This window comes from Verticillium nonalfalfae (assembly GCF_003724135.2).
Source record: "Verticillium nonalfalfae strain VnAa140/NRRL 66861 chromosome Unknown scaffold_83, whole genome shotgun sequence".
In the NCBI taxonomy this organism is placed as follows: domain Eukaryota; kingdom Fungi; phylum Ascomycota; class Sordariomycetes; order Glomerellales; family Plectosphaerellaceae; genus Verticillium; species Verticillium nonalfalfae.
This window is the reverse complement of record NW_021167308.1, coordinates 104482-128619: the sequence shown is the minus strand read 5'-3', so window position 1 is coordinate 128619 and position 24138 is coordinate 104482. Positions and strand designations below refer to the sequence as shown.

Here is a 24138-nt window from a genome sequence, read left to right as displayed (position 1 = left end):
TGACGGTGGTAATGCGCCGCCAAGCGTTGGCTGTTGGCCTCCCGCTGCTTTGCCGGCTAGCTGCTCGTACTGGTACCAGGGTCGCCACAATACCCTGTCCGGCGTGTTTCCGCTGGGACATTTGCCTGCACGCTGGGGCCAACGTTCGGAACGTTTTGTAAGGTGCAACGAGTGCTCCCTTCTCTCGTCCACCACATCCATCTCACTCACCCTTTCGAGCCCAAGGCCTCGCTCAACACCCTCCATATCTCCATTCTTGATTCAGCCTCCCTTCCGTCGTCAAGAGTTCCCAGTATCTCACGCATGGCGAAACGGCTCCATTCTTGATGCTGTGCCTCGTGGCTTGCCCCCTTGACTCAGGATGGCACCTACTGCTGAACTCCCCCTAATCCGCGGCCTGCGTCGGCAGCGCGCGGAACGGGGAATTCAGGGTCTTTAGTTTACAGCGTGGGGTGGCTTGGGTGATCTTTGGGGCACGGGAAATGAGTGGCAGAAACCCTGTTGCAGCCTCCCGTGGCCACTGAGCTGCCTGACCGCCTACCGGATAATGTGTCGTCGGGGCCAGGGTAGCTTCGGCGGCACAGCAGGGAGAGGGTGAGAGATAAGGTAGGGTAGACAAATGTACCGAAATCAGGCTGGGCCAATGAGGTCGTAGCCAGAAAACGTCGAGTACTTGGTCGTATTGCACTGCAGAGGCAGTGATCCGGGGCTGATCGCATCCTGAGGTCAACTCTTTGCTTCGTTGCCTTGTTTTGCCCGAAGGTTCCCGCGACTTTGACTGATGGAACTTTTTCTTCATGACAGCCTGGCACTTGACAGGTTGCAGGGTACTTCTTGTGTCAAGCGAGAATAAGTGCCAATGCAATGTACCGGTACTTCTCCCACACCCGTCCATCCCTGCGGATCACTCGGGTTGCAGCCGCGGCGCGCATCCACAACGAACATGGTAGGTGGGGGGGGGGGGGACAAGAGCGGCGTCCCCAGCATGGCATGGTACCTGGTCGACCGCTGGGGCTGCCTACCGGGTGCCTATATGCCCTGTCTGAAGCTGGTTTCTGGGACTTCTGGTGCTGCCCTCCCCCAACAGAACTAAAATTTTGGCGAGAGTAATCCAGAGCTACCCCCCTGCCTGCCCCTCCAGCCCCTCGACCACCCCCCCTGCAACTTCTTTCCCTTCCGAACGACCGGCTCAGACTTTTTTGCTGTTGAGGGCTCCGTGAGGACCATTGAGGCGTTGCGTTGTTGCGTTAGGTTGGTCAATCCGACAATGAGTGGAGAGGCTGTCGAGACAACTGCCCAAAGAGCATCGATCCATCCACCCATCCATCCACCCATTCCGTGCAGCCCCAAGGGAAAGGGAGCTTGGTCGGATTCTTCGCTAAGAGTCAATTGCTCCAGAATCCCGACCTTCACACTCGCACCTCCTCCACCGCCCTCAAGGAACTAGTAGTCCAGGCCACACACATTCTTGAACACATCACGTCCTTACCCCTCCCCCATCTGCCGCGCATATTCTGCCTGCCTCCTCCATCTTCCTCCCAGACATTGAATCCCCCCTACTTCCTCCTCATTAAACAGCATCTGTCTTGATACCGCTGCTGCCTCCTGGGGTTTGACGAGATACCTTCTATTCCTCTTGCGCCGTACATCCTCTCCCTGCCGCCGGAGAATCCATACATTTCTCAAAGACCCGATATCCACGTGTGCCTAGCTGCGCTCAGGGTCCCCATTCCAGAAAACTTGCTGCCGCAATCGCAGCGTACCGGAGCAATCACCAGCACTGTCTCCTGCTCTTCGCTGAGTTCACGGGGTCAGACTCGAAAGGTGAGACCACGCTCCGCTCTACATCGACTGTTGGAGCTTGACTTGCGTGCTGCTGCCTTGAATATGCTAGGCTGACCACGAGAATAGCTCCCCTTCACCCACGCATATCTTCTCGATACCCCCCAATAATTTACCCATCATGTACGGTACCGGCACTGGCCCCCAGACGGGTGTCTCAACCCCCCGATCCAACGCCTCCCTCCGACCTCTCACGCTCACCCACGGCTCGCTGGAGACCTCTTTCCTCGTGCCGACCGCTCTCCACTACCACGCACAGCAGCTCAGGGACCGCTTCTCTGCCAGCCTCCCCACCGCCACAGATGAGCTCGCGCTCGACGAAGAGCCATCATCCGTGGCCGAACTCCTCGCCAGATACCTCGGCTTTATTGCTAGCGAGGTTGAGAAGGGCGAGGATGACGATCAAGGCTCGTACGAGGAGGTGCTCAAGCTCATTCTCGTCGAGTTCGAGCGTGGCTACCTGCAGGGCAACGAAGTCCACGCCCTCGTGGCATCTCTTCCCGGCATTGACGAGAAGAAGCTTATTGTGATCAAGAGCTACTACCAGGCCCGCCAAACAGCGGGACGTCCCATTAAGGAGCACGAGTCGGCTCTGTTCCGCGCCGCCGAGGATGGCGCTGCTGGCATCTACACCATCTTTGGCGGCCAGGGCAATATTGAAGAGTACTTTGATGAGCTGCGTGAGATCTACAAGACCTATCAGCCTTTCGTAGGCGAGCTCATTCTGCACGCCGCCGAGCTCCTTCAGAACCTGTCCAAACACCCCAGCGCCGAGAAGCTCTACCCCAAGGGCCTCGACGTCATGAGGTGGCTGGAGGACGAGGATGCGACACCTGATCTCGACTACCTCGTCTCCGCCCCCGTCAGCTTCCCTCTGATCGGTCTTGTGCAGCTCGCCCACTACGAGGTGACGTGCAAGGCCCTGGGTGTCAACCCCGGCAAGCTGCGAGAGAGGCTGAGCGGCTCCACCGGTCACTCGCAAGGTGTCGTTCTGGCTGCGGCCACTGCTGCTGCTTGCTCTTGGGAGTCGTGGAAGGAGATCGCGCCCACGGCGCTCACCATCCTCTTCTGGATCGGTGCCCGTAGTCAGCAGGTCTTCCCCCGCACGTCGCTCACACCCAACATGCTGCGCGAGTCCATCGACAATGGCGAGGGCACCCCAACTCCCATGTTGAGCATCCGCGACCTGTCTCAGGCAGAGGTCCAGAAGCACATCGATGCCACCAACCAATACCTCCCCGCAGACCGCCACATCTCCATTTCTCTCATCAACAGCCCGCGAAACCTGGTCGTCACCGGTCCTCCGATCTCCCTGTACGGTCTCAACGCCCAGCTGCGCAAGGTCAAGGCTCCCACCGGCCTCGACCAGACCCGAATCCCTTACACCGAGCGCAAGAGCCGGTTCGTGAACCGCTTCCTCCCCATTACGGCCCCCTTCCACAGCAAGTACCTCGCCGAGGCTACTGAGCTGATCGATGGCGACCTCAAGGATATCGAGATCCTGTCCGAGGATCTTGGCATCCCTGTCTTTGACACAAACACTGGCAAGGATATCAGGGAGGAGGTCGAAGGCAACATTGTCCCTGCCTTGGTTCGTCTCATCACCAGAGACCCCGTCAACTGGGAGAAGGCCACCGTCTTCCCCGATGCCACCCACGTGCTCGACTTTGGCCCTGGCGGCATCTCCGGCCTCGGAATACTCACCAGCCGCAACAAGGAGGGCACTGGCGTCCACGTTATCCTGGCTGGATCCGTCAACGGCACCGTCACAGAGGTCGGCTACAAGTCTGAGCTTTTCGACAGGGACGAAGAGCACGCCATCCGATATGCTGTGGACTGGGTTAAGGAGTTTGGACCCCGTCTGGTGACCACCTCGCAGGGCCGTACCTTCGTCGACACCAAGATGAGCAGGCTGCTCGGTCTTCCTCCCGTCATGGTCGCCGGTATGACGCCCTGCACGGTGCCCTGGGACTTCGTATCCGCTACCATGAACGCTGGCTATCACATTGAGCTTGCTGGCGGTGGTTACTACAACGCCAAGACCATGACGGAGGCCCTGTCTAAGATTGAAGGAGCCATTACCGCCGGCCGTGGTATCACCGTAAACCTCATCTACGTCAACCCCCGCGCCATGGCTTGGCAGATTCCCCTCCTCGGCCGCCTCAGGGCTGAGGGAGTCCCCATTGAGGGTCTGACCATCGGCGCCGGTGTCCCTTCCATTGAGGTTGCTCAGGAGTACATTGAAACTCTTGGCCTCAAGCACATCGCCTTCAAGCCTGGTTCGTCTGATGCCATCCAGGCCGTCATCAACATCGCCAAGGCCAACCCCGACTTCCCCGTGATTCTCCAGTGGACCGGCGGTCGCGGTGGTGGCCACCACTCCTTCGAGGATTTCCACCAGCCCATTCTGAGCATGTACGGACGTATCCGTCGCACCCCCAACATTATTCTTGTTGCTGGCAGTGGCTTCGGTGGAGCTGATGACACGTACCCTTACCTCACCGGTGAGTGGGCCAAGGGCTACGGCTACCCTCCCATGCCCTTTGATGGTACACTCTTTGGCAGCCGCATGATGGTTGCCAAGGAGGCTCATACGAGCAAGAACGCGAAGCAGGCCATCGTTGATGCTCCTGGTATTGGTGACGAGTCCTGGGAGAAGACTTACAAGGGACCTGCTGGTGGTGTCATTACGGTTCGCTCTGAGATGGGTGAGCCCATTCACAAGCTGGCTACTCGAGGTGTGGTCCTGTGGGCGGAGATGGACAAGAAGATCTTCAGTCTTCCCAAGGAGAAGCGCGTTCCCGAACTGAAGAAGAACCGCGACTACATCATCAAGAAGCTGAACGATGACTTCCAGAAGGTCTGGTTTGGCCGCAACCGTTTCGGTGAGACTGTCGACCTCGAGGATATGACTTACGGCGAGGTCGTCCGTCGCATGGTCGACTTGCTTTACGTCAGGCACGAGTCTCGCTGGATCGATGCTTCTTACAAGAAGTTTACTGGAGATTTCATCCATCGTGTTGAGGAGCGTTTCACCTCGAAGCCTGGCCAGGCTTCCCTGCTCCAGGACTTTGGCGAACTCGAAAGCCCTTACGAGACTGTCAAGAGAATTCTTGCTGGCTACCCCGAGGCTGACACCCAGATTATCAACGCGCAGGACGTTCAGCACTTCCTCATGCTCTGCCAGCGTCGCGGCCAGAAACCCCCCACCTTCGTGCCCGCCCTTGATGAGAACTTTGAGTTCTTCTTCAAGAAGGACTCGCTGTGGCAGTCCGAGGACCTCGGCGCCGTCATTGGCCAGGACGTCGGCAGGACCTGCATTCTCCAGGGCCCTACCGCCGCCAAGTTCTCCACCATTCTGGATGAACCTATCAAGGATATCCTCGATGGTGTTCACGACACCCACGTCGAGCGTCTCACCCAAGACTTCTACAGCGGCGACAAGAAGTCGATTCCCACCATCGAGTACTTCGGTGGTAAGCTGAACGATACCGAGATCCCGGTCGAGGATGTCGATGGTCTTCTTACCTCGTATGATGAGACGAAGAACACGTACCGCCTGCACCTTTCGCCGTCTGCCACCATGCCCACTGAGGATGCCTGGCTGGCTCTTCTTGCCGGACCCCGTCGCAGCTGGCGTCACGCACTCCTGACTTCTGAGGTTCTTGTTCAAGGTCAGAAGTTCCAGACCAACCCGATGAAGCGTGTCTTCGCTCCCGTCCGTGGCCTGTTCGTGGAGATCCACTACCCCAACGACCCTGCGAGGACCCGGATCATCGTCAAGGAGCAGCCGCGCCACAACCAGTACGTCGACGTTCTCGAGGTCAAGCTTGTTGGTAACAACGAGATCCTGGTCAACATGATTAAGGACACCACTGCCCTCGGCGAGCCGGTGTCCCTGCCCCTGAAATTCGTGTACCGCCCCGAGGCTGGTTACGCTCCGATTCACGAGGTCATGGAGGGCCGCAATGACCGCATCAAGGAGTTCTACTGGCGTGCTTGGTTCGGCAACGAGACTCTTGACCTCGATGCTGACGTCTCCAAGCAGTTTGATGGTGGCAAGGCTACGATCACTGGAGAGGACATCAACGACTTTGTCCATGCTGTTGGCAACACTGGTGAGGCCTTTGTCGAGCGTCCCGGAAAGACAGTATTTGCGCCGATGGACTTTGCTATTGTTGTCGGCTGGAAGGCTATTACCAAGCCTATCTTCCCCCGCACCATCGACGGCGATCTCCTCAAGCTCGTCCACCTGTCGAACCAGTTCCGTATGCTACCCGGCGCTGAGCCTTTGAAGAAGGGTGACGAGGTCAGCACCACTGCTCAGATCAATGCTGTCATCAACCAGGAGTCTGGTAAGATGGTTGAGGTTTGCGGCACAATTAGCCGTGATGGCGAGGCCGTCATGGAAGTAACGTCCCAGTTCCTGTACCGCGGTGTGTACTCGGACTTTGAGAATACCTTCCAGCGCAAGACCGAGACTCCTGTGCAGCTTCACCTCGCCACCACTCAGGATGTCGCTGTCCTCAAGGCCAAGGAGTGGTTCAACCTTGACGACCTCCCTCAGGACATCCAGCTTCTCGGACAGACTCTTGAGTTCCGTCTGCAGAGCTTCCTCAAGTTCCAGAACAAGACGGTTTTCAGCAGCATCCAGACTTACGGCCAGGTGCTACTTGAGCTCCCCAGCAAGGAGGTTATCCAGGTGGCTAGCGTCGATTATGAGGCTGGTGTCTCGCATGGTAACCCTGTAGTTGACTACCTTGAGCGCCACGGCTCGCCCCTCGATCAGCCCCTCAACTTTGAGAACCCCATTCCTCTGAGCGGAAAGACTCCCCTGCAGCTTCGTGCGCCCTCTTCCAACGAGACGTACGCTCGTGTTTCCGGCGACTACAACCCCATTCACGTTTCGCGTGTATTTGCCGGATACGCCAACTTGCCCGGCACCATCACGCACGGCATGTACTCCAGTGCCTCGGTGCGTAGTCTCGTCGAGACATGGGCCGCCGAGAACAACATTGGCCGCGTTCGCAGCTTCCACGCCTCTCTCGTTGGTATGGTCCTGCCCAACGACGATCTCGAGGTCAAGTTGCAGCACGTCGGCATGGTGGCCGGTCGGAAGATCATCAAGGTTGAGGCCCTCAACAAGGAGAACGAGGAGAAGGTTCTCCTCGGCGAGGCCGAAATCGAGCAGCCCGTGACGGCCTACGTGTTCACCGGTCAGGGTTCTCAGGAGCAGGGCATGGGCATGGAGCTTTATGCCAGCAGTCCTGTCGCCAAGGATGTGTGGGACCGCGCCGATACCTACCTGATGGACAACTACGGTAAGCAGTCTTACTCTCGTGTTTCAAGTGACTGTACTGATGAACGCAGGTTTCTCAATCACGAACATCGTCAAGAACAACCCCAAGGAGCTGACCATCCACTTTGGTGGCCCTCGTGGCAAAGCCATCCGTGCCAACTACATGGCCATGACCTTCGAGACAGTGGCAGCTGATGGCTCCATCAAGTCGGAGAAGATCTTCAAGGAGGTTGATGAGAAGACCACTTCGTACACGTACAGGTCGCCTACTGGCCTTCTGTCGGCAACACAATTTACACAGCCCGCCCTGACGCTTATGGAGAAGGCCAGTTTTGAGGACATGAAGTCCAAGGGTCTTGTGCCCCGCGACTGCACTTTCGCCGGCCACTCCCTCGGCGAGTACTCGGCACTTGCGGCCCTGGCCGAGGTCATGCCCATTGAGAGCTTGGTGTCCGTTGTGTTCTATCGCGGCCTGACGATGCAGGTTGCTGTCGAGCGTGACGCCGCAGGTCGCTCCAACTACTCCATGTGCGCCATCAACCCCAGCCGCATCTCCAAGACGTTCAACGAGGAGGCACTTGAGTTCGTGGTCAACATGATCGCTGAGGAGACGGGTTGGCTGCTGGAGATTGTCAACTACAACATCGCCAACATGCAGTACGTCGCGGCAGGCGACCTGCGGGCGCTCGACACGCTGACTGGCGTGATGAACTTCCTCAAGGTGCAGAAGATTGACGTGGACGAGATGCGCAACAACCTCGCAGAGGCCAAGGACGCGCTGCGAGAGATTGTCAAGGGCTCTGCCGAGGAGACGCTCAAGAAGCCAACGCCGCTCGACCTCCAGAGGGGCTTCGCGACGATCCCTCTCAAGGGTATCGACGTGCCGTTCCACTCGACCTTCCTGCGGTCGGGTGTTAAGCCCTTCCGTTCGTTCCTGCTCAAGAAGATCAACAGGACGACGATCGACCCCTCGAAGCTCATTGGCAAATATATTCCCAACGTGACGGCCAAGCCGTTTGCGATCACCAAGGAGTACTTTGAGGAGGTGTACAAGCTCACCAACTCGCCCAAGATTGCGTCGGTGCTGGCCAACTGGGACAGCTACAACCAGGATGCGCCGTCTAGCGAGGGCAGCAGCATTAACGGTGTGGAGGGTGACTTTGGCTCTGCCGCGTAGGCTGCTCGAGATATCTGCTGGAGAAGAGTGGTGATGAGAGATGACGAGCAAGAACAATTAAGAAGATATCTATAGACACGTGATGAGAATGGCGCCATGGTTGTTTGTACCAAGAGGGAAACGGCGGCGGGGGCGGGGGGGGAGGGACTGTATTTTGTTTTAACTTCGTCTTGTCTTTTTGTGCACATTGCGCCATGTTTTTAGAGAAGCCGTTTTGTTTTCCGCATGACATCTCTTTGTTTTGCGACTGAATTTTAAAGTTATGTCTTGTCCTCCCTCCGCATCACCTGTTTTGGTTCTCTTTGGGTCTGCCCAGATCGGCGAGGTCGCACAAGTCGCACAAGATGGAAATAGAAGGCAGAATGCCACTTCGTTTGACAAAAGAAAGGAAACCCCCTATGCTTTGATTCTTCCACCGACGTGGTCGACGTGTGATGGTCTGACTCAAAGTGACGAGACACTTTGGCTTGGAGAAATGCCCGAGGGGCCCTGGTGTTGTAACACAGAAAGTGGGACGGGGCTAAGGTGGTTCCAGGGAGCGCAAGAAGGTACGGCAGGACGGGAGGGCGTTTGACAGTCCCGATCGGCGAGGGGTGTCCTGCAGGGACCCGAGCCAGGGAAAGGCCTTGACGGTGAGGTCTTCCGCCTTGTTGACCTACCTTATTCTACAATCTCATTCTCTTAGGGAGAGGCCAAAGTCATCAGGTGACCCGGCATGGGAGGTGGTGAGGGGCACAGAGGGGGGGATTGGGGGGGGGGGCACATTTTTGGGGGAAAGTGAGGGGCAAGAAGAGGCAACATCGATCGCGGATGAGGAGAAGAAGGTGGGGAGGCATGAGCGTCGGCCCCCGGCGAGCGCCGTGTGACGGTGAGGGGTCCGCGTTCACATGGTGGGGGTGGCAGGCGCGCGCTGGAGGGGGACGGACCTGCTACCGTTGATGCTGGTGAAAAGACATCAATTGTTGCCGGTCTGCATTCTACCAGACTCGTCGGCACGCAGTCGTTCGTTCGTACATACATCCCAACACGGGCACTCTACGGCGCATTACCTGTTCAGCCGTGGCTTGCATCCATCAACAATAGAACCAGACGCCCATTCGTTATCGTCCTGTCCTTATCTCGACGACACAACCCACTCGGGCTGTACTTATCATCACTATACCTAGATCGAGGCCAAGACCGAGCAGAACCCAAGAGACTAGGACGGACAACGGAGATGTCCTGCTAGTGCGGTTTCCTTCTGCCCTCGCTCATCTCCATCGATAAATCCCAACTTGTGCGGACCAGTATTCGAGTGCTCTTGTCATTTCTCTTGCTTTGGGTAATATCTCTCGAACCTGGACCTGAAGCTGGTGCTCCTGCTTGCTGGCTTGCTATTCTGGTTTTGGCTATTGCTATCCATATTCAATCTCAGCCAACACGAGAAAGGCAACGCCTCCCGAATTCCTGCTAACCAGCCCAACCGTCGTCACCATGGGTGAAGCTATCCATGATGCGCACGGCAAGGCCGAGGCCTATCTCGCCAGCAACAAGCTCTTCCTTGGCACCTTTGTCCACTCCCAGTCACGCGAATCACTCGAGTATCTTCACAACACAGCTGTCTGCGTCGACCACTTTGGTACCATTGTCGCCGTCGAGCCGGACTGCAACCTCGACCGCGCCAGGACCGAGCTGTTCCCCCGTCTCGAATGGGACGAATCCTCGGTCACCGTGACCACGGCCTCACCTGGCCAGTTCTTCTTCCCCGGCTTCATTGACACGCACGTCCACGCGTCCCAGTACCCCAATGTTGGCATCTTTGGCAAGTCTACGCTCCTCGACTGGCTCAACACATACACCTTCCCGCTTGAGTCGTCTCTCAAGGACCTCAGCAAGGCGCGCCGCGTCTACACGGCTTGCGTCCGCCGCACCCTCGCCCACGGCACCACCACCTCGGCCTACTATGCCACCGTCGACGTTGCCGCCACCAACTTGCTTGCCGACATTTGCCTCGACATTGGCCAGCGCGCCTTCATCGGCCGCGTCTGTATGGACCACAAGGACATGTGCCCGTCGTACTATCGCGATGAGTCCGCCGAGGCTTCCTTGCAGGCCACCGAAGCATCCATAGCACACATCCGTGCCATCGACCCCTCCTACGACCTCGTCACCCCGATCCTGACCCCACGTTTCGCACCCTCTTGCACAAGCGACGCTATGCACGGCCTCGCCGCCCTGCACCGCGACACGGGTCTGCCGATCCAGACGCACATTTCTGAGAACGAAGGCGAAATCGCTCTCGTCAAGAGCATGTTCCCCGACTCGGCCAGTTACGCTGCCGTCTACGACGACCACGGCCTCCTGACGAAGCGCACCATCCTCGCGCACGCCGTGCACCTCACCGAGGAGGAGGCTGATCTCGTTGCCGCCAGGGGCTCCGGTGTGTCACACTGCCCGGCAAGCAACTCGGCCCTCACGTCGGGCGCCGCGCGCGTGCGCTGGCTCTGGGAGAAGGGCGTCGAAGTGGGACTCGGCACCGACATGAGTGGCGGCTACAGCCCATCTATCCTCGAGGCCGCGAGGCAGTCGAGTCTCGTCTCGAGGCACGTCGCTATGGGCCTACCGGACGGCACGGAGAAGGAGAGGGCCAAGCTCACGGCTGAGGAGGCCCTGTTCCTCGGCACGCGTGGCGGCGCCACGATTCTCGGGCTGGAGAGCGCGGTCGGCGGCTTTGAGGTTGGTAAGCAATTCGATGCGCAGCTCGTCGGACTGGGCGCCGTGGACCATGTTGGTGGACGCGAGGGAGAGGTCGCCATTGCGAGCCTCGTGCGTGGCGACGAGGGCAATGTAGACATTTTCGGCTGGGAGACGTGGGAGGAGAAGATGGCCAAGTGGCTTTTTAACGGAGATGACCGGAACACGAAAAAGGTCTGGGTACGGGGGCGGCTGGTGCACGACAGGAGTCCAGCTTGAATACTACTACATAGTGACCTTGGGGAGGTGATCTAGGATATGACGAGTAATCATGAGGTATCGTCTGGTAAAAATGTGTCGTATATAGACTTTACAGATGGAGCTTGCAGCAATAAATACCACGATGTATGCATCAAGAAACAGTCAGCACATTGTGTCTCAACTAGGCCCCCGTCAACGTCGGTCATGTACGTAAAGCCACATCCTATGAACAGAGGAGATGTGGTGATCTCACTCACCGAGTCACCGACGCCCTACACCGAAGCAATGATGTCCACACCGACGCCCCACCACAACGCAGCTCCATGCTGCAACCAAGCACGTCGCATCACCAAGTCCACGAGCGCAAGCCTCCAGTCATCAACATCACACAGCCCGCAAATTTGCCCTCGCACACGACGAGATGGTAAGATTTTCCAGACCTGAGGACGCCCCCTCGCAACACTTGGAACACGACCTAACAGCCTTCGACAGCTCCCTCTCGGCCTCCTCAACGCCGCCCAAGGGCACCCGATGCTCGTCGAGCTCAAGAACGGCGAGACCCTCAACGGCCACCTCGTCATGTGCGACACGTGGATGAACCTCACGCTGAAGGAGGTCGTCCAGACGAGTCCCGTGCGTTCTCTCCTCCGGCCACACCCGCTGGCGCTCGCCCTGGAGTGCATGCGCGCTTGCTATGGCTGACCATTTGTGTGTCGTGACAGGAAGGCGACAAGTTTGTCAAGATTCCCGAGGTATACGTCAAGGGAAACAACGTGCGTTTACATCTCTTTTCATCCATTCGCCCGAGCGCAAACGCAAAGCTAATCGCCGGACTACAGATCAAGTACCTCCGCGTACCGGACGATATTATCGACATTGTCAAGGAGAACCAGCAGAACAACCAAGGCGGATTCCGAGGCGGACGCGGCGGCGGGAGGGGTGATCACCGCGGCGGCGACCGCGGCAGGGGACGGGGACAAGGCCGTGGCAGGGGGAGGGGGCGCGGCGCTTGAAGCCGTTGTTGGAGTCTGGACTTGGGTGGGCTTGGGTTGAGAAACCTCTGCGATGCAGGCGCGCGGTGCGTCCGCTCGGCGCTGGCATTCTGATGCAGCGCAGTCGCTTGAAGGGCACGGACACGAGAGTCTGGGTGTGGGATGGGCCTCGAGGTTGCGGCTCTATGTTCGCTCTCTGAGGCGGCCTCCCACTTTTGCAGTTCTGGCTGGGCGCTCCGTGTTTGGAGCATGGCTGGACCCGATCTGGGCGCTGTCACGCTGGGTGAAGCAAGGGCTTTCAAAGCCACTCAAAATATCACAAATGCATTTTCAGCGCATCTAGAGGACCTTGGTTGCGTGTGGTGCCTCGTGCTTTCGGATCGATGAAGGACTGACGCAGGGTCACGTGATCACGTGAAAGATCCACTGAAGCTTGAACTCTTGAACTCCCGTCTTCGATTCAAGCTTTTGCCATCACTCTCGAAAGATATGTCTACGGGGAAAGGCGTGACGCCTCAATTGCGCTAGCAAGCACGACCGACCTAATGTCAGGCTCGCGGGTTGCCTTTGACGGACTATGGCGCTGCCTCTGTCCCTCCGTGGACCCCGTCCTCGCCTTTAGAGTACTCAACGCCCCGATCGTCCCCCGGACACTCCATGCGACGACTCGAAGACGAGATTGCCTCTCGGTCACGGCCCCAAGACGCGTGCAGACCGCAGCATATCGTCGCTATGCGTCCTCCGCCATCCCTGTGCGCGCTGTGGCATATGAAGCGGCAGGTGCTGTCAACGACGCTCGTGTTCGGTCGATTTTGAAGGCCCCTCCCCCGACAATCCTCGACCGCGATGTCCTACCGATGGCCTCCGTCCCCGATATGCTCGAAGCACTACGCCAGCTCCAGACAATACCGGACAGCTTTCGTACGGCGGCGGCTATCGTACGGCATCTCATTCAAGACAGAGGACAACAACCTAGCCCAGCGCTCTACGAATGCCTCATCGCTTGCGCGCGAGATACCAATGGATCAGCCGACATGATCGCCCAGCTCCTTGCCGAGATGCACCAGCTGGGCATGAATCCTGGCGCACAGCTCTGTCACGACGCACTCGAGGTATGTCTGAGGCGACAGGATCCCCCCCTTATCTCTCGCCATGTAAAGCTAAAAGAGACAGGCTCTCGCCATCCACCCCAACTACCTCCTTCGCAACGAAATTCTCTGGGCCATGCAAGAGTCCTGGACGCCCATCACCCTTTCCGGCCACTGCAATGTTGCTCTCGGCCTCCTCCGTGACGGCCAGTACGAGCTGGCCTTTGACAAGGCCGAAGAGCTCCTCGACAAGAACACCGGGGTGCCACCACGTCTCTTCGATGTCTTCGTCCTCGCATTTGCCCACCGTGGCTTCCTCGACGAGGCCGTCCGCCTCGCTCACGAGAAGCGCCATGCCACGAGTGAGGACGTTCCCGTGGCCCTGTGGCACGTTCTGCTCGACGCCTGCGCCGCCGCCTCGCACGTCGAGGGCACGTCCTACATCTGGGGCCGCTTTCTCGAGCACGACCGCCGCCGCGTCTCGGACGGCACGCTGCTCGCCGTGCTGGACACGGCGGCGCGCGGCGGTCACCCGGACCTCGCGACGGCAGCCATGGGCGTGCTGACGGCGCGCGGCGCCAAGCTCGGCGTGCACCACTACGAAGCGCTCATCGACAGCTACGCCAACGCCTGGGACGTCCCCAACGCGCTGAGGCTGCTGTGCATCATGTTCCGGGCGCTCGGGGTCGCGCCGGAGGGGAGCACACGCTCCGTCTACGCGCGGCTCAAGGCCGAGCCGGCGCTGCTGGACGGGGCGCTCGAGGGGCTCGCCGCGCTTGTGCCGGACTACGACGTGCCGATCCAGGCGCTGAACGTCATCGTCGAGGCCACGGTCGTGGCGAAGGGCTTCGACGCCGCTCTCCAAGTCTACAAGCAGATGCCCCGGTACACGCAGGCGCTCGCCGACGAGACGACATTCAGGCACCTGCTCGCCGCGTGCGAGGACACGAGGGCCTTGCGCTTTCTCGTCGAGGAGAACCCCACGACGGCCCTGCGCGCGGACAGGGCGGCATTCGACCGGGCCATCCGCGCGTTCGCAGATGTGAGGGACGTCGAACAGGCGTTCCGGTGCGTCGAGCTGCTGGGCCCCGAAGACGAGACGTGGCTGTCGAGGGACACGGCGGTGCTGCTCGTGCGGCGGGCCGCCGACGCGCAGGATGAGCGTGTGTGGTCGCTGCTGGAGGAGGCAAGGCGGAGGGACCTTGATGTCGAGTCGGGCCTCTCGCGGTTTCTGGTGCCTTTTATGGAAGGGCGGGAAGGAAAGTCGAGGCGGGAGATTACGAGTGGTAAGAGAGTCGTCGAGGCTGCAGACGAGGATGCCACTACACTATGAGATACCCAGACAGCTACCTACCTACCCACATACCCATCCTCAAATCAAAACATCTCAGCTCTTTTGTTGTCGTTTCCTTCCACGGGAGTCTAGTGGTGGCCGTGACAAGCAAACGGTGAGCCGATGTGACCATCGCCAAGAGCACCAACTCCGAAAGAGGAGGGAGACGGACAGATGTCCACAGAGATTCCTTCTTTAAACATAACCACAAAAGAAGCTCACCACTGTCTTCCACCACCAGAGCACCCCGCTCGGCGGCACAGCCCTCTCTCGATCTTTCCACCCCTGGGCTCACATTGGACTGTCCTGGAAAGACCTCACCGTTAGGGGGTACGGCAGCCTCACTAGAGCAATAGACATACAAGAAGACTGTAGATGTTGGCTGGTACGACGAAATCTCTCCAGATGCACTTCTACACTGTATCAATTAATTGACTGCTGCGTGAATATACGGGAAGCCTTTTACTTTGCTTGTCAGCTGAGCACTTGTGACGAGGCAGGTGGGAGACTTGGCATCTCCGACAGGAAGGTGTCATGTGGCATTCCTGCCTCTAGCGCACTCAACATACGCGGTACTTGTGAATTCGGTACGATATCGACACAGCGAGGGGATGGTGCTCATTATCTATCTCGAAATTACTCTGGATATTTCTCCATCACCAACAACATAGACTGATATTCTCCATCATCGTCATCAACATGGACTGATATCAGCACAACGCGTGATCCTCCAGCTAGGCGTCTCGTTTTCTGAACGACCCCTCAATACTTGACTGCCCGATAGAGGCCCCCAATTGACTTCAGCCATCATCCAATTTACGATTACGATTACGTGTTGAGTACGACCGTCAGATCACTGTCACGATCCGATCACCGCCTCCACTTGCTCCCGGGGTCCAGCTCGAAGGCGTACTCAGACCACAGCGCCATGCCTTCCTTGCGCCAGGTATCTTCCTCAAGACGAACATTGATCTTGTTGTTCGACGCTGTGGCGTTGAACAGCATGTTCTTCGGCGAATTGACATTGTAGGGTGTCCATTTAGGCATGAAATCAACTGTCGAGCATGGTCAGCCACGATTCTCTACTGCCAGGCACGCAGCTGAAAAGCCGGTGCTTACCCTTCTTGGTGTTGGGGTCCCCTGTTGCAATGTAGGACACAAGCTTGTCAACGATGCCACGGGAGAGCCTCAGGTGCGAGCTGACGTTGACGACCGGCGAATTGCGCTCATACATGTTGTAATCGGGAGGGAAGCCAAAGAAGTACGTGTACTCGCTCGCGTGCGTGGCGAAGCCCGGCGCCAAGACCTCGCTGATCGGAATGTCCGTTGGGTCAGTGTCGAATCTGCACCGTCCATGTTAGTTAGCGTTGCTCTGCGAGATGCCAACCGGTCCCGTCTCGACCCGCCTCACCTGTAGCTGTACGTCTTAACACCGTACTTGGCGAACGATTCGGCCGAATGCCGTCGCCTCGAGATGAAAGCAAAGTCGCCGAGAATCGATGCCATGCGCCTTGTCTGCGGCTCGCACGTGAGATTAGCCACCTGCATGGCCTCGCAGAAAGGGTCCTTTCCGTCGGCACCCTTCATGGGCAGAGAGTAGGGCGACGAAGGCGCATCCACGGGATATGCCGAAAGGATCTTTTGGATGGTGCTGGAACGCGCAGTGGGGAAATAGAAATGGAGGCGGTCCTTCAGCTGTTCTTCCGTCTTGAGGCCAGCGCTGTGCACGTGGATGCTGAGAAGGCCCTCGTCGCTGTTGGCACCCGTCATGAGGTTGATGTTTCGCGGGAAACGGCCAGCATCGAGCTGCGAGACAGGCGGCTCCTTGATGAAGTCGCCGTCGACAGCTGGCCACCAGTAGAGGGCAATCTCCCCCTTTGCCTGACCTGCGTTGACGGCATCCCAGCCAGCTTGGTACAGCGTAAAGGCATCGATCTTTCGGAGGCACTCGAGACTGTCATCAATCTCGGGGCCCGCACAGCCGGATGCGTTGGCAATGTGGTTATAGCCGTCCGTCAGGTGCGTGCTTAGGGGGAAAAGACTGTTGGTGCCGTATCCAGCCGTACCACTGACAGCGATGCCACCGCGGAAAAGACCTGAATCCTCGCCGCCGTATGCGAGGATCTGGTGCGTGATGGAAATGGCGCCTGCAGACTGACCCCACAGGGTGACCTTGGCAGGATCACCACCAAACGCTGCAATGTTCTCCTGGATCCATCGGAGGGCGATGCGCTGGTCCTTGAGACCAAGGTTCGTGATGCCCGCCGCCACTGCCTGTGGTCCACCTGGGAATCCCAGGAATCCGAGACGGTAGTTGAGGGTAATGGTGATGATGGGCGTCTTGTTCTCAACACTGGCCCTGATCACGTACGACGTGTTGGTGTTGCTCTCTGCGCCGAAGCCTGCGAAGAAGCCACCACCGTGGAGCCACACGGCAACGGGAAGCTTGTCTCCAGCGCGCACATTGGCGGGCCGGATGATGTTGAGGTTGAGACAATCGTGAGAGAAGGTGGCATTGACTGCCTTGAAGATTCTCTCGTCAGACTGCGTGGGGCAGATGTTGCCGTACTTCTGGGCCGACCGTGTTCCCTTCCACGACTCTGTGAGCGGTTCGGGATTGCTCAGCGGTGGCGACTTGGCATAGGGGATACCGAGGAAGACCTGCTGTTGAAACTCGGGCAGGTCATACCCGACATAGGTGCCGTTGACAGTCTTGGCCTTGGGCGGAGATGTGGCGGCTTCCACCAGGTGGAGGGTTGCGCCGATGGCGAGCAGGGAGGTCAAGGATCCAAAGAGCATCTTGGCTAGGCTAACCACAGAGCGCTTGGTTATGCTGGAACTTGTGGCGAAAGATACAGAAGCTTTCGGCAGGAGATGTGCGTCCTCGCGATCCCATTTATGTCCATCTGGAGATCCTCCCTGAACCATCATCGTCCCGGGCACGCCGGTGGGATCAAAAACCTTGCCCCGACCCGGCTTGTATTCATTGGCACAACGGACCGCGGACCGAGCTGGAGAAATCAGGCCTCGAGGACGGGAATATCATTTGATGTGTCTGAGAGACCCGAGGATGAGATGGGACAAGTTGCTGCACAGCAATTGAGCCCCTGCTCTGGCTAGGAACAGGAACCTTGCAATTCCGTGCGGCGTCGAGTTTTGGGGAAGTGAGGATTTGTGTTTCTTTGTTGATTGGTGAGCTTCAGCAGATGACCATCTGGCTGGGATCCAGGGCATGCAGCAAGGGCAGTCGAACTCGGCGCCGTGTGGCGTTCGTCACCATTCAGCCGGGCACCTTGCCATCTTCAGTCCTGGCAACGGGGGGGGGTGAATGGTACTGTGCCACGCGAGCCGACAACAAAAGTGCCTGACGTGTCATCAGAAGGATTCCTCGAGTAGGGAACCATCAACACTCGAGCCCGAGTCCGAGATGCCGAGTACGCTCACCACTGCGGGGGGTGGGGAGGGGGGTGCCGAGTGCGAGCCACCCGAGTCCGAGGCACGTCTGTGTCAGCACATGAGTTCCGCGACACAGCCGCCGCGTCCGCTCTGGACAAGCAACGGCACGGCAAGACATGAAGCGGTGGCACAGCTGGCGGGCAGCGCAGGCAACCGGTCCGCAGTACCTTCATTCCGAGCCTAAGCTGTTGGAGGGTACTTCTTGTCCTTTCAGGAAGAAAAATGACAGATCCAGTAAGGCAGGCTCCCTGGCTTTAATCGAGGGTAAGGAGGATCACGAAAGCCCGGGTCAGGCGCAGCAAGGTAGATGAAAAAATGCTGATCCAGCATGTTTGGTAGTCTTGCCTCCCAATGATTCCATCTGGTCACCCCATCTGGTCCAATGCTACCTCGGAAATCGATCGGCAACACCTGCGTGTCGAGCTCCGTTTCACGCAACCTATCCCAGATAGCATAGCAAGTAACGCGCCTTCCAACCCTGGCAGAAATCGTGAAGGCCTCGATGAGTACGCTATGCTCTGTCGAGAAGACCTCCCTCTGCCGTCCTGATGCAGTCGTCAGTCTTCGACTCATTTCACCCATTTTATCATCTCATGCTGAACTCTTTCCCCGAAAAGTCCCCGAAAAGATCCGTACGCCTTGCTGTCGCATGCCGAGATGAAGGTTGATGCCCAATTACCAGTATTCACGCAAGGTCCGCGCATTCCCTACCGCGAATTCATGCCCGCCTTGAGAAGATCATAAATATCACCGTCCGCTCCACCGTAGCCGTGGGCCGGCATGTTAGACAGGCCATGGTGCTGTTGCTGTCGATGCTGCTGCTGCTGCTGCTGCTGAGGGTGTTGCTGCTGGCCGTAAGACGCCGTGCTCGCGGTGCTGCTCCCGTACCCCGCAGCACCGCTGCTACGGCTACCATACCCGGGTGTCGCGTTGGCAGGTACAAAGGAAGAAGAGCCGGACCCGAAGCTGCCATACCATGAACTCTGCTGCTGGGCGGCGGACTGCGTCTGCTCGTGACCCTGTTGCTGTCGGGACGATGTAGACGTCTGCGCCTGCTGCTGCTGGTGCTGCTGCTGAGGGGTGTAGCTCCCATATGGCTGTTGCTGCTGCTGTTGCTGCTGCTGTTGCTGCTGGGAACGAGGCTGCTGGTGTCCTGGACCCTTGGAGCGCATGTCAAACTGCTGCAGAGACGTAGACTGGTGGTGTTGGTGCTGGGCTGAGGTCGAGGCGCTCGATGTGCCGGTGCTGTAGGTTTGGCCGGCGCGACCATGGGAGTCCGGCCAAGTCTGGTCGGCCGCCGCCGTCGTCGTACTGTAGTCTGAAGTGGCTGGTTGTTGAGGAGCCTGAACCGTAGGTAGGTGGGATGTGGATGATGATCTGTTGCTGTAGGCACTCTGCGCGGGATACGTGGAGCTGGAGGCTGCGGTTTGGACCGAGTATGGCTCGTACCCGAGTCGCATCGGCGCAGTTTGTTGGTCCGCTGCGCTCGAATAGCGCACGCTGTACGCGCTCTGCTGTGACAGGGCCGTCAGGTCGGCCGCGGCGCTGTAGTGCGGTGTGGCGACGGTCGGGGGCGGGGCTGCAGGCGATCGGGTCTGCTGCACCGTGTGGTGCGACGGCGTCGACGTGCGCTGGATGCCATGCGGGGTCTGGCTCCTTTGCCCGGTCCGCGACTTGACTCTGGCAGTCTGCGCAGGCACCTGAAAGGGAGATGTCTGGGACGGGGTAACGGTTTGTGCGGGCTGAATAGTCGGCGAGGGTTGTTGGTGCTGCTGATGCTGCCTCGCTGCTTGCTTGGCGAGAGTAGGCGACCGTGTGCTGGCGCTCCGGGCGGCGTCATTGGATGCGCCTTGCTGCCAGCCACTTGCGTAGTCGACCTGAGCTTGCGTCTGTTCGGCGTCCGGCGCCGCTTGGGTGGGACCTGAAGGCAGGCTGCGGCGACCGTTTGTCTGCCGCGGCTTCGGCGGCGACACGACGCCAGCGTGTACTTCAGAGTATGTTTCCTCGGCAGCTGGCGGTGGTGCTGGGTATGTCACGCTGGAAGGGTTGATGACCGGCACGTCGGGGTGGTTCGTCTGGGGGAACGATAGGCCCCCGGAGCCCGTGTTGAAGTAATCTTGAGTACTCAAGTCTGCTGCTGGCGTGACCATGCTGGCCACGGGCATGTTCGAAGTGTAGTCAATGGTCTCGATGTCGTCGGGCTCTGGATCTTCGACCTCCTCAGGCTCTGTGTCTGGTTCGATTCGTGCAGCAGACTTTCTTGGCTTGGCAGGCTTGGCGCTGCTCTCGCCCCTGGGTCCGCGATTCTGCTGGAGGGGATACTCGCAGCTGATATCAGCGACGATGCAGGCGTCGCATGACGGTTTTGTACGGTCGCACTTTTGTTGTGTTAGTAGCAAATTCGCCAACACTGGCCGCGACCACGGATTGCGTACCTTGGTGCGGCTGGAGCGGCACGGCGTGCAAGCGCCTCGCGTGAGCTTGGGCTTCGCCGCCTTTTTTCCGCCTGCAATATTGCCGACAGCTACGGTCGGCTCGACGCTGCTCGCACCAGGCTCGACAGCGGCTTCGCCGTTCGCTGGCTGCGGGGTCTGCTCAGTCGAGCTCTCGCCACCACTGGGCGTCTCGGAAGCAGCCTGGTCCTTGGGGTGGACGATGCGAAGACGCTCAGCGCCGTACCTCGCGAGCATGATGAGCGACTCCTTCTGCAGGTCCGGCGACTGATTCGCAAAGATGCTAAACTGGTCGGTCGACAACGTCTCAGGCTCGACCCCACCCTCGGACAGCAGCCGGATAGCCGTCTCGCGGCGTCTGGTCGCCTCGGCCGGTGGCACGTTGAGCAGTGCGTGCGAGTGCACGCTGCTCTGTACCACCTCGTCGGCCCTCGTCTGGGCTTGTGTGTTTCCATCAGCTCCGTCGAGCGTCGCAGGGACCATGATCGCATCAGTGGCGTTCTGGCCGGCGCCTGACTTGCTCTTGCGCTTCCGTTTTGTCGAGGTCGCTCCGTCGACATCTGACTTGCGCTTTCGGGGCGTCTTCTTCGTTTGGCCGGCTGCCCCTCCTTCGCCTTCGTTGCCATCGCCGTTCTCGGCTGCGGCCTTTGACCTCCTGGGCGTCTTCTTCGTCGTCTCGGTCGTCTCGGCGGTGGCGGCGACTGTGGGCATCGGCGGCGGCGGCGGTCGGAAGTGTTCGGCCATCTCCTTGACCGTCTTGTGGAAGGGCGTGTGCTCGTACTTGACGGAGACGACGCGGGCGCTCTTAGAAAAAGCCACGGTCAGGGAGCCGCGGCAGTCGAACGCCGGGCGTGCTGTGCGTGAGTTCAGTCAGCTTAACGACGCGGGCAAGGGCGCAAAAGGGGCGTGCAAGACTCGTACCGAATATGGCCATCTCGGGATCCTTCTGGCTGTAGTCGCCAATGAGGCCCTTGTCCGGGTTCTTTCGGTGCTGCTTCAGCCAAGCTGCGAGCGAGTGTTTGCAGGTATACGTGACGGTCCATCCTTGAGGCCCGCGTGAAATGTCGCTTACGGCCCAGGTTGCGCCGTCGACGGCGGCCAGAAGCTCGACGATGTGGCTGGCCACGGACCGCTGCAGCGAGGGGTCATCTTGGGGCTGGTTGGCGAGCGCGTCGTTGACGCGCACCGTCCTGGGTGCCGTAGATGCCATTGCTGGAACAGGCGGCGGCGGCGGCGGCGGCGGCGGCGCCCCGTCCAGTGCTGGGTCGATATTGGCGTTGGCATTGGCATTGGCATTGGCATTGGCTTTGGCATTGGCATTGGCGGGCGGCGCTGGTGTGTCGTTGTCGGCACTGCCTAGAGTGAACTGAACCGTGTTGCGAATATCAAGGGTGACAGAGACGTGCTCAGCGCGTGTCGGGCGAACATTGTACTCAATGGCGCGGCGTAGGTGGTCCTGAATCTGATCGGGGTGCTGTATCTGGATCTTGTTCGTGTGCGTGTCGTCGAGTCGCGAGGATGGGGCAAGGCCAAGGAGGGCCTCTGCCATGATGCCGCTCCGGTAGGCGTTCCCTCCACCGCAAGCGCGACGGCAGAGAAGTCGCGTGAGTTGGTGCCTGGCGGTGGGCGATTGCTGGTCGTGATCTGGCTGGTCAAGCCAGAACGAGGCGATATCGATCGCTGGTGAGCGGACATGCGAAGAGAGAGCGCCGGCTTGGGGTCGTCTTGGTGAGGGTGTGGGAGTGATGTCCGCGGGGGGTGGTTGTAGCGACATCTTGTGGTTGCTGTGCCGATCTGGAAGACACGGTGATGTCATCACGTGATGAGTATACTCGACCCACGTTCACAGCAGCGTGGTATCGACTTCTACAGCCAACTTGACACTTGATGCGCGAAGGTCAGACTGTTCAATCAGTCGGTATTGCATATAAATGAAGTATTGCCATTCAAAGCTCTGGCTATAGGTTGATGAAGGGAATCTGGAAGGAGTGATGTGTGCTCCATCGCAAGGCTGCAACCTCTATCAGACTAAGGTACCTACGGTAGGTAGGTACCTGGGTAGGAAAGCACTAATTGTGCGAGAACTGTTGCTCCCACGCACTCGAAATACTCTCGTCATGGCAATCTATCTATTCTTCTTTTCCATCTATCTTCTTCTAAAGTCAGTGATGGAGACGTCGTCTAAAACTTACCACGCCGCCCGACATTGTACCGCAGTAACCTTTATAGATCATCCATCTGCCATTACCTCGGATTTCGAGAATACGACCTCAGTTTCCCTGGGCTGGCCTTCGCCCGGCGCCTTATCGCATCGATATCCACATCGCACTAGATGAATAGCACCTGCACCGCTTCCTGGCATTCCTGAAACATGTACATACGGGAGACCATCAGACCAATGTCGCAGCATCATCGTTATTCTCTGACTTGCCCTGGGTCTGCGTCTTAGGCAGGTCCCGCATCTCAAACGAGCTGGAGTCCTTGCCTGTCTTCTGCCTGACGTCGAAGACTCTGCCTGGATGTGCGATATTGAGCAGAAAGATGGCAGCGGTCATGATCCTGAGACCCAAAGCCGGTCAGCAACAAAGCCCAGAGTGGATACGTCAGTGTTCAGGCAGGCGCTGGAGACTCACGATGACTCGAGGGCGATGAACTTGGCCTCATTGCGGAACTCGACGCCGTGATACCCGTCCTTGAGCTCGACGATGCGGTACGCACAGCGGATCAGGATGAAGATGACAGCCAGGAACAGGAAGAAGAGAAAGACCTTCATGCGCCGCGTAACCTCCTGGCCGTGCTTGCGAAAGTACGCAATGAGATAGTCGGCGAAGAGACACACGAACGTCGTCAGCGCGATCACCTGGATGCTGAGGCCGGCGAGGGAAATGTCAACCCCGTTCTGGACCTCGTCCTCCTCGGTGCCGACGGCTGAGAGGGCGCCACCCGTGGCCTGCAGAACGAGGGAGATGATGTCGGCGGGAATGAAGATCCAGTAGAACACGCGCGGGTCAAAGCGGGATATCGAGCGGTCGCTCCAGTTGATCCTGGTGAGATGTAATGATCAGTCCTGCCGAGAGCAGCATGAACGACAGCGAGAAGGAGGCGCCGGCTTACATCTGGGAGAGAAGAATGTAGATTGCTGAGCACAAAAACACGGGAGCAACGGTGATACAAACTAATAGCTAGAGTTAGACTCCTGCCATGTAGTGTCAGACGCAAGTCGTGAGACGGCAAACTCACTGATCTGCATGAGAAAGGCCTCGAAGCTGAAGGGGTTGTGGTGCAGTATCAACCGGCCCACGTAGCCGACGATCTCGAGAATGCACCCGGCTGCCATGCAGCTCGCATAGGTCCAAGTTTTATAGTGAACCCCCTGAATGATGTGCAGGGCCATTGAAACGCCGAATAACGTGATGAAGACCGTGTTCGCCGCGATCGACGGCTGATATCGTAGGATGCTCCATTCCAAAGGACAGAGGTCAAGGGTGCAATTGGCGTCAGCGCCAAAGGGAATCAGATTTGGCGGAGGAGTTGAGACCATGATGTTCGACTATCAGGACCTCC

The 24138-nt window shown here is 58.6% G+C and overlaps 6 protein-coding genes across 6 annotated transcripts; 4 read left to right on the top strand and 2 right to left on the bottom strand.

Moving 5' to 3' along the window:
- Positions 1-1963: 1963 nt before the first annotated feature.
- On the top strand, positions 1964-8318 carry D7B24_008910 (uncharacterized protein; the record flags this gene model as incomplete). Its single annotated transcript, XM_028642992.1, has 2 exons — positions 1964-7163; positions 7213-8318. The coding sequence occupies 2 exons, from the start codon at positions 1964-1966 to the stop codon at positions 8316-8318; spliced, it is 6306 nt and encodes a 2101-aa protein (XP_028493371.1).
- A 1473-nt stretch (positions 8319-9791) lies between these two features.
- Positions 9792-11270, top strand: D7B24_008909 (uncharacterized protein; the record flags this gene model as incomplete). Its single annotated transcript, XM_028642991.1, has 1 exon — positions 9792-11270. One exon carries the CDS (start codon positions 9792-9794, stop codon positions 11268-11270), a length of 1479 nt encoding a protein of 492 aa, XP_028493370.1.
- Positions 11271-11575: 305 nt separating this feature from the next.
- LSM4 (RNA processing protein) lies at positions 11576-12265 on the top strand (the record flags this gene model as incomplete). The annotated part of the gene is made up of 3 exons (XM_028642990.1): positions 11576-11676; positions 11735-11885; positions 11975-12265. The coding sequence occupies 3 exons, from the start codon at positions 11576-11578 to the stop codon at positions 12263-12265; spliced, it is 543 nt and encodes a 180-aa protein (XP_028493369.1).
- A 524-nt stretch (positions 12266-12789) lies between these two features.
- On the top strand, positions 12790-14665 carry D7B24_008907 (uncharacterized protein; the record flags this gene model as incomplete). The annotated part of the gene is made up of 2 exons (XM_028642989.1): positions 12790-13356; positions 13418-14665. The coding sequence occupies 2 exons, from the start codon at positions 12790-12792 to the stop codon at positions 14663-14665; spliced, it is 1815 nt and encodes a 604-aa protein (XP_028493368.1).
- Positions 14666-15535: 870 nt separating this feature from the next.
- Positions 15536-17464, bottom strand: D7B24_008906 (uncharacterized protein; the record flags this gene model as incomplete). The annotated part of the gene is made up of 3 exons (XM_028642988.1): positions 15536-15720; positions 15785-16008; positions 16077-17464. The coding sequence occupies 3 exons, from the start codon at positions 17462-17464 to the stop codon at positions 15536-15538; spliced, it is 1797 nt and encodes a 598-aa protein (XP_028493367.1).
- Positions 17465-18828: 1364 nt separating this feature from the next.
- D7B24_008905 (uncharacterized protein) lies at positions 18829-24115 on the bottom strand (the record flags this gene model as incomplete). Its single annotated transcript, XM_028642987.1, has 8 exons — positions 18829-20499; positions 20557-21428; positions 21496-22405; positions 22459-22477; positions 23002-23133; positions 23208-23618; positions 23689-23749; positions 23815-24115. 8 exons carry the CDS (start codon positions 24113-24115, stop codon positions 18829-18831), a joined length of 4377 nt encoding a protein of 1458 aa, XP_028493366.1.
- Positions 24116-24138: the final 23 nt, after the last annotated feature.